The sequence below is a fragment of the Grampus griseus genome (genome assembly GCF_964374135.1).
Source record: "Grampus griseus genome assembly, chromosome: 1".
Classification (NCBI taxonomy): Eukaryota; Metazoa; Chordata; class Mammalia; order Artiodactyla; family Delphinidae; genus Grampus; species Grampus griseus.
In genome coordinates this window covers 177,042,493-177,057,443 of record NC_139017.1, presented here as the reverse complement: position 1 = coordinate 177,057,443, position 14,951 = coordinate 177,042,493, and the positions used below count along the sequence as shown (strand labels likewise).

General features: G+C 42.9%; 1 protein-coding gene across 5 annotated transcripts in view; it reads right to left on the bottom strand.

Annotated features, from left to right (window-relative positions):
- RERE (arginine-glutamic acid dipeptide repeats) overlaps window positions 1–14,951 on the bottom strand; it is a 262,460-nt gene that overhangs the window by 87,842 nt on the left and 159,667 nt on the right. For all 5 annotated transcript variants that reach the window (XM_082653708.1, XM_082653709.1, XM_082653710.1 and 2 more), the window contains one exon: window positions 9,496–9,594. In XM_082653708.1, coding sequence (XP_082509834.1) covers window positions 9,496–9,594 — 99 coding nt within the window. The remainder of the gene's footprint in view (window positions 1–9,495; window positions 9,595–14,951) is intronic.

Below are 14,951 nucleotides of genomic sequence, written 5' to 3'. Positions count from 1 at the left end.
TGGAAAATGCACTGGAATTTACCCATATAAACATACTTCGGAAAAATGTCCTAAAGCAAGTGCTGAAACATAGTATCACTTAGCAGCATGCAGCGTATTAGGAGAAGAAGAATGAAACGCTACCAGGAAATATAAAAAAACAGGCTGGCACTCTAGTGAACAAAGCAATTAGGGGGCTACCGAGGCCATTACTACTTCTACCTAAGAGAGACTTTAGATTTAAGACATAAGTGTGCCAGGAGAGAGGAGACAGTGATAAATGAGTTACCTCCTCTCAATGTAGGGTTCCCTCTTTTTTTTTTAACCTCCTGTTTCCTTCCCCCAACCCTGAATTCTAGTTACCAGGCTAATACAGTATGTTTCACCTGTGAAAATATAAGGCTCCAATGTCACTATCCTCAGAGCGTTCCATGCATGCACATTAAAATTGACTCTAGTTCTGTTGCTAAGGAACCGCAGAAGGAAAGGGTTTTCCAACCTCTTCATTTATAAAATACCCACTTTGTCTATGGGAGAACAAATGCAATCTCTCAAGTCCCCTTGTGCCCTGTTCTCATTTTAAAATGAACAGAGAAAGATGATGGAGAGTGGCTGAAAGTGTACGCCATCTCCATTTTTTTTCCATGTCCCTGAAAAGGAGACGGAAATCACGGCTTCAGTAACCCGCCGCTCTAGGATTTACTAAGCTTCCAGGCTGAAGCTTCTCCTGGCACTCCCCCGCTTCGAGCAAAAATGAAAACTGTCCCATAAAAATTACTCTTTGACTTTAAAAGATTATCCTGAGCGGTGAGAAATAATTTAGGCTACGCTTATATTCAACATGAGGTTACTTCCCAGGTCTCTGTTCCCTCTGCATCACCCCAAGGCCTGAACACATACACTTGCACGAACATACAAACAGATACATACACACACACGGAACCCAAAAGCATGGCACAATTTACTGTTAGCTTTCTTTAAAAACAGAAGCAAAAAACTAAAATTAGGGCTTGGGATAAGGAACTTAAAAACGTATTGGTTAAAGAAAATGAAAAAACAATGACCTTGTCTAAAAAGAAAAACAGACATGCTAACTTTGAGCATAGTATAAAGAGGAAGCCTAGAAAGCAGTAAAACCAAATATGTGAAAGGCAAGGTCACGGCTGAATTTGTAGATTGAACCCAGAGGCAACTTCTACTGATAAGAAATGCTGAAATAAATTTTTGAAATATCACTCCCCTTCTAATGCTTGGCCTATTTCATTTACTAAAGGATTCTAAAGTACGTTTCTCTTTACAGCTTGTTACACAGTAGAATCTTTCTGCAAACTAAGTGACAAAACTGACCGCCTTACGCCAACTTTTCTGCACATATAACTGATTTTTTAAAATAAATTTATTTATTTTATTTATTTTTGGCTGCATTGTGTCTTTGTTGCTGCCTGCGGGCTTTCTCTAGTTGTGGTGAGCGGGGGCTACTCTTCGCTGTGGTGAGCGGGCTCCAGGCACACGGGCTCAGCAGTTGTGGTGCAAGGGCTTAGTTGCTCTGGGGCATGTGGGATCTTCCTGGATCAGGGCTCGAACCTGTGTCCCCTGCATTAGGAGGAGGATTCCTTTTTTATAAATTTATTTATTTGTTTGTTTTTATTTTTGGCTGTATTTGGTCTTCGTTGCTGCGCGCGGGTTTTCTCAAGTTGCAGCGAGCAAGGGCTTCTCTTCATTGTGGTGCGCGGGCTTCTCATTGCAGTGGCTTCTCTTGTTGAGGAGCACGGGCTCTAGGCACGCGGCCTTCAGTAGTTGTGGCTCGCGGGCTCTTGAGCGCAGGCTCAGTAGTTGTGGCGCGCAGGCTTAGGTGCTCTGCGGCATGTGGGATCTTCCCAGACTAGGGCTCGAACCCATGTCCCCTGCATCGGCAGGTAGATTCTTAACCGCTGCGCCACCAGGGAAGCCCCTTGATTTTTAATTTGATGTCTGATTTCTAAAAGGGCTTGACGATAAACTCCACTCTATCCGCACTATCGACTTCTTTAAACAAGAGTTTGATTCAAAGACTGATGGGGTCAACTACAGAAAAAATAGTTCAGTTTCATTAATACCTGAAACATTAGGCAAACTTCACCTGAATCTACATTTTTCTTTCTTTTTTTTTGCGGTACGCGGGCCTCTCACTGCTGTGGCCTCTCCCGTTGCGGAGCACAGGCTCCAGACGCGCAGGCTCAGCGGCCATGGCTCACGGGACCAGCTGCTCCGCAGCATGTGGGACCTTCCCAGACCAGGGCATAAACCTGTGTCCCCTGCATCGGCAGGCGGACTCTCAACCACTGCGCCACCAGGGAAGCCCAACATTTTTCTTTTTTAATATTAAGGGACTGATTTTTACATGGACCGTAATAAGAATACATAACATGAGTGAGTAAAATAGATACATTACGTGTAAGAAATATGTCAACATTTATAATTTTTCTTATTTTTTCTACTCTCATATCTAAGAATTAAGCTGTTCATAAGAAACAGTAACCAATTTAGTTTAAAATTAGAGGAAGGGTAATCAGTAGAGAGAAAAAGCTACTTTGATCCAATTTAAATATTACTAAGTACCTATTATGCGCTGCACTAAATACAACATGTCTATATTTTGGGTTCTAAGCAAACTGTAAAAATTTTCAGGTTAAGATGACTTTAGAAAGTGAAAACTTTAATATTATGATTCAATTTATGTAAGTTTACAATTACATAAAATGATGTATATACGTGAAACAAAGTGCTTTGAAAAGAGTATGAAACCAGGAGACTGTGAGATGGTGGTGAGGTTTCAACTCCCCTTTAATGTTTTTATAATAATGTTCTAACCAGAGGGAACACTCACATAAAATTTACAAATGAAGAAGAAAATGAATGGATTCATACTAAATGACCTCCTGTCATCAACATTTTTTTTTTTTTTTTTTTGCGGTTCGCGGGCCTCTCACTGCTGTGGCCTCTCCCGCTGCGGAGCACAGGCTCTGGACGCGCAGGCGCAGCAGCCATGGCTCATGGGCCCAGCCGCTCCGCGGCATGTGGGATCTTCCCGGACCGGGGCACGGACCCGTGTCCCCTGCATCGGCAGGCGGACTCTCAACCACTGCGCCACCGGGGAAGCCCCATCAACATTTTTTTGAACGACTTTATAAAATGTTCAACACCTCTGGAAAGTGGACCATTCCCAAAATAAATATAATACAATTAAGCCTTCCTCTATATTGAATATATAACATTTAAAACTAAACACCAAGATTATGGACATCTTAAAGCTCATGTGCAGATCGTTAACTGTAGGCTGTGGGAAGTTCTCTCCCCCTTGTCACTGTCCCCCTCTCTCTGCTTTCACCTCCACTACCTCCTGCTGCTATAGGACCTTCACTCTGGGTTCCCTGTGAATTCTATTTTCTACAGCTGCTACACAAACAGTAAATAAAATTCATTGTATATTTGCCCCACTAAGCAGCTCTGTCTTCTGGCACATCCAGATGTCTGGCTTGAAAAGAGTGAACAATGAAAACAATGTTTTCTCGAGCAAACATTCCAAAAAGGGCATAACAAAGGCATCTGAAGATGCTGCTGGGGAAAGACACCATGGAAATAGCTGTGTGTATTCTGTGTAATTCCTTGACCAGCCACACGGGTTCATTGGATTACAGATATTCAGAAAATTAGTTTGCCGTTGTCATGTCAATTTTGAAAGAAGGATTTTCATTTATATTTATGATAAACTGAGCTTTAAATTGAAGGATGGTTCAGATGTTTTAAATTTACGAATTCGCAAATCCATGTACATGGCCAATTAAGGTTTATCGCCACCGCAGATTAACTATCTTTGGATAAAAATTTCAGAGGCTATTTGTAGCTAGGCTGTCCACCTCAATGTATTATGTCAAGATTGGTATGAAATAGTTAAAAAGAAGCATATTTCAAGATAAAAGTTAGTTACCCAAGATGAAATGGAAACACTCTGTAGGGACATCCTAAGCTACAAAACCTCTCCCTTATGTAACACCTGGAATTCTGCGGAAAGCTAATTCAACACGAAAATAATTTCCAAAACACGGCCAAGTGGATGGGAAGCAAAGGGTGAAATGCCCAGCTCAGTGAAGCACCCAATCTGACCACCTTGCAAGTCAGGCCAAACTCCACAAGGAAAATGCAGGCCCTGAATTTTAAAAAGAATTCAATTAGCATCCCCAGTATTTCCATAATCAACAGCTGAATGCTAATTAAGAGCACAGCATCAAGCAGCAATGGAATCCCAGTGCAATAAGCAACAACACAACAGCGCAAATGCTACCTTCAGCTTGCATGCATAAACAAACAGAATTAATAACTATCCAAGCATGGAAGGGTGACTTAATGTGTTTCCATTAGGCGCAGTTCAGCCTGGGGCCTTTGTGTTATATTTAAATGTGCTCATCATGTTTAATTAAAAACCTAATAATCTAGGGTTTGGGGTTTGTTTGTTTTTTTTTAAAGTTCTGATCTGTACTTTCCTTCTCTTTCTCTTCTCAAGTTCTACTGATCTGGATGGCTTCCTGAAAAGGAACAATATTTTTAGCATCATGTAAGTGAAACTGGTTAAGCATCTGTGTCACCCTCCAGTGCAGCAAGCAGCAGGCCGCTGGCTTTGGCTCCATCCTTGCCCACACCGTGGTGTTCAATAAGCTTCACGAATTAAAGCAAAAATGCTTCTCTGATCCGACCTGGTTTATTTAGCCCGAAACGCCGTCATGAGCTAGCTACCAAGGTGTTTCTCACAGTCTCTCCTCTAAAACAGAGTTCATTTGTCACTATCTGGCAGAGAATTTGACAGAAATTGGCACAAATCTGGCTTCAGTTCAACAGAATTTAAAGTGTCTCAGCCCCAAGGCAACTTCAATAAGAAATACCATATCTGTAAACACACACAGTGTCCAAGGAATTACTGAGAGAAAAGTGTGAAATGAAAGGCCTCCTACTGTATAATTCTGAGGCCTAAGATGTCGAGGATTAATGATTATCTGAAAGACCTGGGAAGAAGAGGTCGGGTGATATTATTAATCATAATTTGGGAACTTTTCCCAAAAGTAAAGCTTTTAAGGTTAGCACTGGATGCATATAAAAGTTTTTCTCCTTGATGCTGATGCGTCATTATTAACAATTACAAGTTTTAAAATGCTGGCTTGAGGACAGTGTCACTTATAGCGAAGAATCTTTAAAAACAATCATCTTGAATAAAGAGTTGTCAGTACTCCTCAAGCGCCTCAAAGGCAGATACATCATTCTCACTGTTAGAAAGTCCTCACTCTTAATATGTCTACAGACCAGAAGGACAATCAACTCAGAAATAAGGACCGTGAGGAACAAAACTGGTGATAGTGGCACAAAGGCCACACGAGGCGGCAAAGGATGAGCCACCAGTAAAGGATGCAGACAGGAGACGCGGGTCAGCAGAGGGAGCGCTCGCCACGGGACGGGCCGGAGAACATGCTAGGCCTCAAAGGCGGTTAGGGTCCGGGTCTGGGTGGGCAAGGGAGGAGTCTGTTCCCAGAGCAGAGGACCCAGGAGGTGCCCAGGACGTCCACCCCCAGCACAGCCAGGGGTTCCCACCGGTAGGTGCTCATTGCACCAACCCTCTCACACAGAGAGTCTGATTCACGTCAGTGCAAAGGAAAGCACGTTCATCGACACTGGCATCAGGTCAGATGTTGGGTAGTTGGGTCAGATTCATATACTGGAGGCGGTGAAGTTTAAAAATAACTAGAATGTCCAAGTATATAGAACATTGAGAGGGAAAAAAAAGAGGCAGGCTCACGTATTTATTTGAGTTGGGGCCCATTTATTTTGCTTATTCTTGTGATTCCTGGGGTGAGAAAATGTGGGAAAATCAGCAGAAGGGACCACACGTACAGAGCAGGTATTTACTCACAGCCAAAACCAGGCTAAGGTTAAGAGTCGTGTTGGTTTACGTGCCCTGCTGCCACATAAAATGATGGTGGCGCAGTGGCTGAGAGTCCGCCTGCCGATGCAGGGGACACGGGTTCGTGCCCCGGTCCGGGAAGGTCCCACATGCCGTGGAGCGGCTGGGCCCGTGAGCCATGGCCGCTGAGCCTGGGCGTCCGGAGCCTGTGCTCCGCAACGGGAGAGGCCACAGCAGTGAGAGGCCCGCGTATAGCAAAAAAAAAAAAAAAAAAAAAATGATTCAAAGAAGTGATGTGGACACATTCAGCTGAAGCTTCCCTCAGCCTATCGATTATTCAATCACTCTCTCTCATTCACTTTTGAGGTTTCAGAAAGTGAAGCTTAACTTCCTATGAATAAGGCAACTGTTTGATCCTTAGGCTCTGCAAGGGCTGGATGACTGCCAAAACATTTCTCAAAACTTACACTAAAACAAGAAGCAAACACGATAAAAATGAGCCCAGACTGACAAGGATTTATGCAGCTAAATACCATTATCCGGGACTCTGAGTGCGCAGCGCTCTGGAGTCGTGGTTCATTTTTCAGAATTAAGCTGGGCTTTTCCCCATGTGTCAGATCCCGCCCCGCTTCATCCTACTGTCTGTGAAAAGTCCCAAAGAGGCAGCCGTAGGGACATGGCCCACACTGTGCCCGATATAAGCAAGGGCTGCCGGAAAAGGAAGCCAGATTTCTTTCAAGCAGGAAGAGCTTTCTTTTAAGCTGGAATCTGAAAATTCCAGAGGGAATGAAAGGTCAAGGGAGGAATGAATGGAGGGGGAGAGAGTCATGGCTAGTGAGGAGCTGGAGAGGCAACAGTGAAAGGGGAGGGACGACGGGGGCGGAAGAAGAGGAGAGACCAAAAGGAACCGCAGACCAAGTGAAGGAGCGTGAGTCTGAAGCAGCCACCACAGCTCATCAGTGCTGACCACGACCTAGGACGGGTCACACGGGCCACATTCGTCCCATCCCCTTATGTCTGTCCTCCACAAAGGCTTTTTGTAGAATCTAAAATTTTTATCCATCAAATCTCTTATCTCCTTCTCACATAAATAGGTCTACAGTGGAAAACAACATCCATATGACTTTTTTAAAAAGTTGAAGTATAGTTGATTTACAATGTTGTGTTAATTTCTGCTATACAGCAAAATGATTTGGTCATACATATATAAATATTTTTTCATATTCTTTTTCATTATGATTTATTACAGGATACTGAACATAGTTCCCTGTGCTACACAGCAGGGCCTTGTTGTTTATCTATTTTATATATAGTAATTTATATCTAGTAATCCCCAAATCCTAATTAATCCCTCCCCCACCCCCTTTCCCCTTTGGTAACCATAAGTTTGTTTTCTATGTCTGTTTCTGTTCTGTAAATAAGTTCATTTGTGTCATATTTTAGATTCCACATATAAGCAATATCATATGGTATTTCTTTCTCTTTCTGACTTACTTCACTTAGAATGATAATCACTAGGCCCATCCACGTTCCTGCAAATGGCATTATTTCATTCTTTTTTTATAGCTGAGTAATATTTCATGTTATACACACACACACACACGCCACATCTTCTTTATCCATTCATCTGTAAACGGACATTTAGGTTGCTTCCATGTCTTGGCTATCATAAACAGTGCTGCTATGAACACTGGGGTGCACGTATCTTTTCGAATTAGAGTTTTCTCTAGATACATGTCCAGGAGTGGGACTGCTGGATCATATGGCAACTCTACTTTTAGTTTTTTAATATATGACTTTTCAAAACAACTAAGTTTAACATTTTCACTTCGGCCACTATCTGAATAACAAATATTTAAGGTGTTTCCATCTCTCTACTAATCATGTAAAGTTTTAACATTTTAAATTTCAAAACAGCGACAGCGGCTTCATCATCAGTCTCATGCCATGAGGAGTGCAAAGGGACTGCTGAAAAGGCGCTCTACTACTGAGCCTTCAAGGGCCACCCCAGCCCCCCTGCCGCCTCCCAGTCCTCTCCCCATTCCATTCCTCTCAACCCCCAGCCTCGGCATCCGCATCCTTAGCCATTCCATGAACCCGCCCCCTTGGCTCTCCACTCAGCAGACATCCAGGATCTCAGCGCTTCTCACCACCACTGCTGCTGTGCTACTCCATCCCCAGTCTCGGGCCTGGACTCTCACAACAGCCCCCAAAGCCCACGCTTGACCCAGCAGCCAGAGGGCCCATCTGCTCAGAAGCTGCTCAAGCTGCTCGTCAGAGCAAACAGCAAGGCCCTGAACACAGGTCCACAGGCCACCCTGACCGGCCCCCCACCTCTCCTACCGCTCTCCCCTCAGACACATTCCTGCCTATTTCTCGAACATTCCATTCCAGGCGTGCTTTCACCTTAGGGCCCCCGACCTCCAAAAGGCTCGCCTCCTCCCTTCTCTAAGGTCTCTGCTCCAAGGGTGCTAAATGGTGCTCACCAGGCGTTTCCCGAGCCTCCTTACGAAAGACAGCCCCCTACCCAGTTCATCCTCATCCTCGCTGCCCTGCTGTTTTCCCCAGCCCATGTCTCACCCCTTGACATACACTGATTTACAGACGGTCTCCCCTCGTGAGGTGGGGCCTTGTGTTCCCCTTGATGGCTCCTAACACAGCACCTGGCACATAAGCCTTAGACAGATACTGCTGAAAAATGAAAGAGCAGGATCAGGAAAGCCATACAGTTTCTAAACAGTCTTCCTTAGCGTAGTTTTAAATACAGGCAAGGAATTTACAATCAATCGATATGTGTATCAGTGCCAGCGCTCATCTTAATCTCGTTCAACCTAAATGGCAAATGTCAAGCGGTGACATTCCTATTGAAGACTCTGTTTGCAAAAGCACCAGAAATCTCTCAGTCTTTTACAGCAATTCCTTTCCAAAGTTACAAGATGGGGGATGTAGCTTCATGAGAACTCTTTCTGCTGGGATAAAATCCATGGGTTTGAAAAATCTGTATTTGTGGATACACTTCTATCTCCCCACCTTCTTTAATGGGCCACACTGACAGAATGAATATGAAAGATCCACTGTATTTATTTAATCGAGTCCCCGCTTCCTGCTCTTGACTACTGTCCTTCAGCAGGTTAGGGACCCTGCCAGCCTACACAATAAAAACGGGGTAGCAGCCCTACTCTAGGTTGGGTACCAACTAGTTTTAAAATGAATGTGTCTTAATACCGGGAGGTATCAAAAGCTAGCTTGCACCCAAAACAAACCAACCAACCCAAACTAATTTTTTTAAAGAGCAACTATTAACTTTTTTCCCTCTTTCCATGACACCTGGGAAAATCTTTCCCATTATCTACAGAACCAGTGCTTACTAAAATCAAGTCTTTCCATACAGTTATGAGGCTTCAAGGCTCCCTCCCTTGACTGACAGATGCCATGGACAGCCTGCATCCACGACTGGACCTTGGGAGAACAGCGAGAGGCAAGCCCCCGACGCCCCGGACCCGAGGCAGACCCCGCGCCTTGCCCCCTACCCACGGCCCCGCCAAGACCCGAGGCAAAGCATCCCTCACCCACCACCCCCGCAAGCTCACCACTTCGTCCTCGGTCCAGCTCTTCTCAATCAGCTTGGGCACAGGCTTCTTTACCAGGCGCTGCAGGGCTTTGCCAGCATCATAACCGCTTTCATGGAGCTAAAACAATAACAACAACTTTAGTTGCTAACTGCGCCAAATAACAGAACTGAGAACAAATCAATAAAGGGGCGGACCCCGCATTTACTCTAACAAAAGAGTCATGAGAGGAGCGTACAAGACTCAGAGCCATTTTAGCCAGCATGATAATTCATTCTTATCCAACCACCCGCCCCCCCCAAATTCAGCTGTTCTGCGAAAGGGAAACAGGTAAGGCAGAGAACATTCTGGCAGTAATAGAAACAGGATTAAGAGTAACAATGACATTTATTAAACATCTGGCCTGGGCTATTGCTAAGTACATTCCATTAACTCATTACCATTCTTAATCCTATGAGGAAGGTCTTCTCTCACTTAATCTTACGGGGTAGGAACTATCGTCACCCATTTTACGTATGAGGAGACTGAGGCATGGAAAGGTTAAGTAAAGGTGCTCAACATACTAGCTAGTAGGTGGTGGGGCAAGACTCAAACCCAGCCAGCGTGACCTCTACTCTTGTCCCATTTTCCCCAAAGAGACCTAAAGACAAGCTTGATCATGTTCTATCCCATTAGCATTTCTTGTCTTTCAACTGTAGTAATTTCGCTAAGAAAAGTTTCAAGTACCTAATTATGTAACAGCATACTAACTTCTCAGTACATATACATGAAGACGCTGGTTTATCTACATGGTCCTTTTAGGAACAGACTTCCCTCTGGTCAAAGCTATTGAACTTTTTTTTCACTCTATATCCTTTTCAACCCTGGGCAGTGCCTGGCACCCCTGAACCCTCTCTATCTTGCAAAGATATGCCTGCCTTGGCTCCTGTGACCCTCTCCACTTCTGGTTCCTAAGTCTCAACCAGCAGACCATGAAGAGAAATAGCAGGTAGAAAAATCCACTTGCTCAGTCGACCTCCCCAAACTACAGCTGTCCCTCCAAATTTCTCACTGGGAATCTGCCGTTCCTTTACAAATCTATTTCTCTGACACAAGCATCTGTTTTGGCCAAGACCTGTATCTCCAGTACCTAACACAGTCTGTAGCATAAGGTGATACACAGAAATACTTCTTAAGTTAATAAAGGCCTTCAACTATTGTCCTTAGGTAGTCTCAACCCAAATCTAAATCTCAGTGTCTTCAAATTCATTAAGCCTGATGTTGGCTGAGTACCTATTATGTTCCAGGCCACACAGCAGACCCTGGGGATATACAGCAGTGAACAAAAATGCCCTCATGTAATGGACATTCTGATCTTTTCACCAGTGTTTCAATCCCTTATTTGAACAATTCAGCCGCTTTTGCTGAATCCCCAGTACAAATACAGTACAAACCTTATTAACTGGTAAGTCACAGTTTTCATTTCCAGAAACTCACAAACTAGTGGGGATGTGCTGTGGGGATACAACACATACAAGATAAAAAGTTCTAGCAGGTTATAGCAATTACTATCACCTAAGTCTAGGCCAGGAGCTACAGACTCAACTGAAGGAGACAGCCCTGTGTTCCCCTCCTTAACAGAAGACTTTCAAGGAGAACCTACAGACTGCCTTCCTGGCAACTGCTGTAGCCCCAGGGCTGGGCATATAGTAAGCCTGTGATAAATATTTGTTTGTTTGTATGGATGGATGGATGAATAAACAAATAAATAAAAGTTTGAGACATACACATCAAGTCTCTCTTCTAATCATTTAACTGCTATTGGAAGGGATTATCACAAATACCCATTTTCATTGCTCGTTCAGCAAAACAATAAGTTATTAAAAATTAAAATTTCCCGAGTTAGTCTCCCACTTTACAGGACCCCAGTTTAAGTCCAGACTATCCAAGGAAGTACAGGCTACAAGTTAACTATTAAGTCAACTACCTTAAAACAAAACGAAACACCTGTAACAATGATCAATGCTGAATCCTGCTTTTGGGGGTGGTAGAGTGTGGGTGTGGGCGAGTGTTATTTGTGTGGGGTGTATGTAATGCATACGAATGCTAGATACTAACTTACATATTTTATGACATTCATCATTAGACTATTTTAAAAATAAAATAGTATATATAAATATTATACTAAATAAACAAAATACTATACTAAAATACTAGAATGTGCAAATGTTTGAAAACCGTCCAGTTTGGCCTCCTTACAGAAGTATATAAAATAAAAATAAAGTTAGCATTTCATACTTCGCCTGATACCCAGAACAAGCAGGTATTTGCCAAGTTCTATAATATAATGAGGATCTGTAATGAGAGCTTAACAGCACGGGTCAGAACTGAATAAAACGAAAAATTATACGGCTATTTAATTTTTTTAAAAAGCACACGTTAGTGACACTTTGAAATCAATTCAAGTTGATCAAATCATAAATTCTTAATAAAAAGCTCATGGCAAATTAACGACATTTTAGAAGAGGTCATTATAGTAAATGGGGTAATTATAAGGAGAGCGATGAAAAACTACGGACTTTGGAGCCAGATCATCTGGATTTGAATTCTAGCTCTACTACTTACTAGGTGTGTGACCTTGGGCAAATTACTTATCCTCTTTGGTCCTCAATTTTGTCATCTTTTAAAATGAGTATAATAATAACATCTACCTCTTAGGGCTATTGTGAGGACAACATTAGAAAATACATGCAAAATTGCTTAGAACAGTACCTGGCACATAGTATGCTACATGAGTGTTAGCTATTTATTTTTAAAAGGAAAGAGAAAAAAAATGAAGGAAGCAGTCTCTACTCAATTTTCATTAATTTTCTAGATTAGAGAGTAGCCTTTTCAGAGACAGAAAAAAAAATTGTGAAACTATAAACAAAACCACTTATGTTTCACATAATTACTCACATTAATAATTAATGAAATTTGATTAAACTCTGGTACAGGACACAGAAAAAATGTAAACCTTATATGGCTGATAACAGGAAATTACTCACAAGAACACAAGGCTCATTCCAAAAGTGAACAAGTGAATGAAGTTAAGTCATTAATCCCTATGACATTCCTGCCTTTTGGTGAACCAAGGAGAGCTTTAAATGAGCTGGAAGAAATGTTTTGAGTGACTTGCTGAACTTGTGGTCGTTTGGTTTACTGGAGAGGGCTAGCTCCTGCTTGCACGATGCCCCCAGTCAAATTTCTAGTGAGGTGCTTAGTAGAGAAAGACGTTTCCCCAAAACATATCCCAGCATTCACACTTCCTTTACAAACCTTTATTTCAGATCATACTTTCCCCTGAAAAAGCTGTTGCGATGTATGGGGCAACCTAAGTAACGGGTAACTCCCTCCTCTCATTTGGTCCACTGTCAGCCTGTCCTCTTAAAATATTCCTCTTCCTGACCTTTCCGTGCTCTGAACTCCATAAATACCCAGAGTGTCTACCTCTCTCACCCCTATACAAAAACACATTTGAAAAGTAAAAGGTGTGGGATTATTTGCCAACAGTGACAAATACTGACTGAACAAACGAAGTTAGGGTGTTACTGTGCTGTTATCGATAATTCATAAACGCCAGGACAAAGTTCTGCTCTGGCACACCCCCTTCCCAGGAAACCCAAAGGAACCTTTCTAAACAGTTGCCTTCTTAATGGTACAAACACTTACTCCCACTTTCCAGGAATCTTGTCTGAGAAATTCTGAGAGCGTTACATCTTTAAAGAAATACTTCAATTATATTTACTGAAGATATATTTCTAACATATTAATAGTTGTTACAGCCCACATTGCTTCTTCTGTTGATTATCATTTGAGCAGTTTGGGAAAACTCCTGGGAGTTCAGGATATCCTTCATTCCTTCCACAAATATTTATTGAGAGCTAAACTGTGCCAGACACTATTCGGGGTGCTAGGGATGAACAGAGCTGGGAGTAACACAGGTGACGTACCTCAGAAATGCTGGCCTGAGAATCAGTTTAAAGTACTGTTCTAGTGTGACACATCTATCTAAATGTCGCATCCAAACTCTAGGGTCCTAATGGGTTGAGTTGTTGGGTTCCACCTCCTTCCTTAACATATCATATCATGCACAAGAAAGCACTTCTTAAAAAGGGTTTGTTTTCTAGATGATTATGAAGATTTTCTTTCTTCAGACTGGGGCCAAAATAATGTTTGAGCTGGAGGTTAACTGATTGTTTCAACTGTTTTCCTCATGTAAATTAGAGTTGGTAAGTTTACCAAAATACTGGCTATCTCAAATCTCTAAAAATTGTCACTGAAAATATTCCCCTCTAATACCATGTCAAGCTCTGAAGAATTGGGATGATCTCAACCAGTGAAAAACATGTGCGTTTCAAATTTTAAACACCTGATTACAATCACACAGATACATCAATATAGGAAATTCAGTGCAGGCTTCCCAATATTGCTAAGGTAAAAGGTTCCTCATTGTGAATAAGATTTTCTACCATTACCCTAGAGAAGATTTTTCAAAGGCATTGCAATGGAGACCCTCAAATGTCTTACAGCTTCACTTTGTAGTCTTAGAAGAGCAATTAAAACAAGATAAGTAAACCTTTCTGTCCATTTTGCAGCCAAGCCCGGGTGGGAAAATCTGGGATTAAATGCAATTTTAATGTATAGAGGAATGAACCATTTTGGAGCTACTGGGTAAAGATCACTGCAAAAAGCAGGGACCAAGATATAGCATCTTTACTCAATCAGCTTCCAATCTTCACAAGCTACTGGTAAGAGAACTTAGATCTTACACTATCACCACTACCTGCCAGCCACTAAAGCAGGAAGTCATTCCGCAGAAACCGTTTTCAAATTCATCATCACAGGGCCTGTGTGTGCATGTGCATGCGTGCGTGCACGTGTGTGTGTTTAATCCGATGATCAGGGAAGCATGCACTTGTAAATCTGCCGCTTCCACATCACCGAACTGCAAGTCTGCACTTATGCACAAGTAAAAGCCATCTTCCCCTAAACCGCGGGTCAGTATCTGGGGGATCTGATAACAAAATGGCGATTTTTCACCAATCCACTAGCCCTTTAAAAGTGACTCCACCATGGAACTACCCCTGCTTTGCTGTCTTCCAGCAGCCCGGCATCTGGTTCCCCACACTTACGCCACAGAATCCTCAGGTTGCGCTCTTCCCTTCGATTTTGGTTTGTTCATTGTGAAGGAGTCCAGGGTGGCTCATCCCCCTTAGGTGTCCACCCTCCTCAGTCACGCCTTCTGGTGCCCTGAGACCCAGTGGGACGTCCCAGCCCTGGAGGCAGGCAGCTCCCACCACATTCTCTGCCTTCCTTCCATTCATTCCACAAAGAGTTCCTGAGCAACTCCGAATGCTACACACGGTTTCGCCTAAGATGGCCCAAGTATACCAGCAGGGTGGACCTGGTTTGGGGGGGGGGGGGCGGGGGGGATGGTTCTGAAAACAATGGCAGCT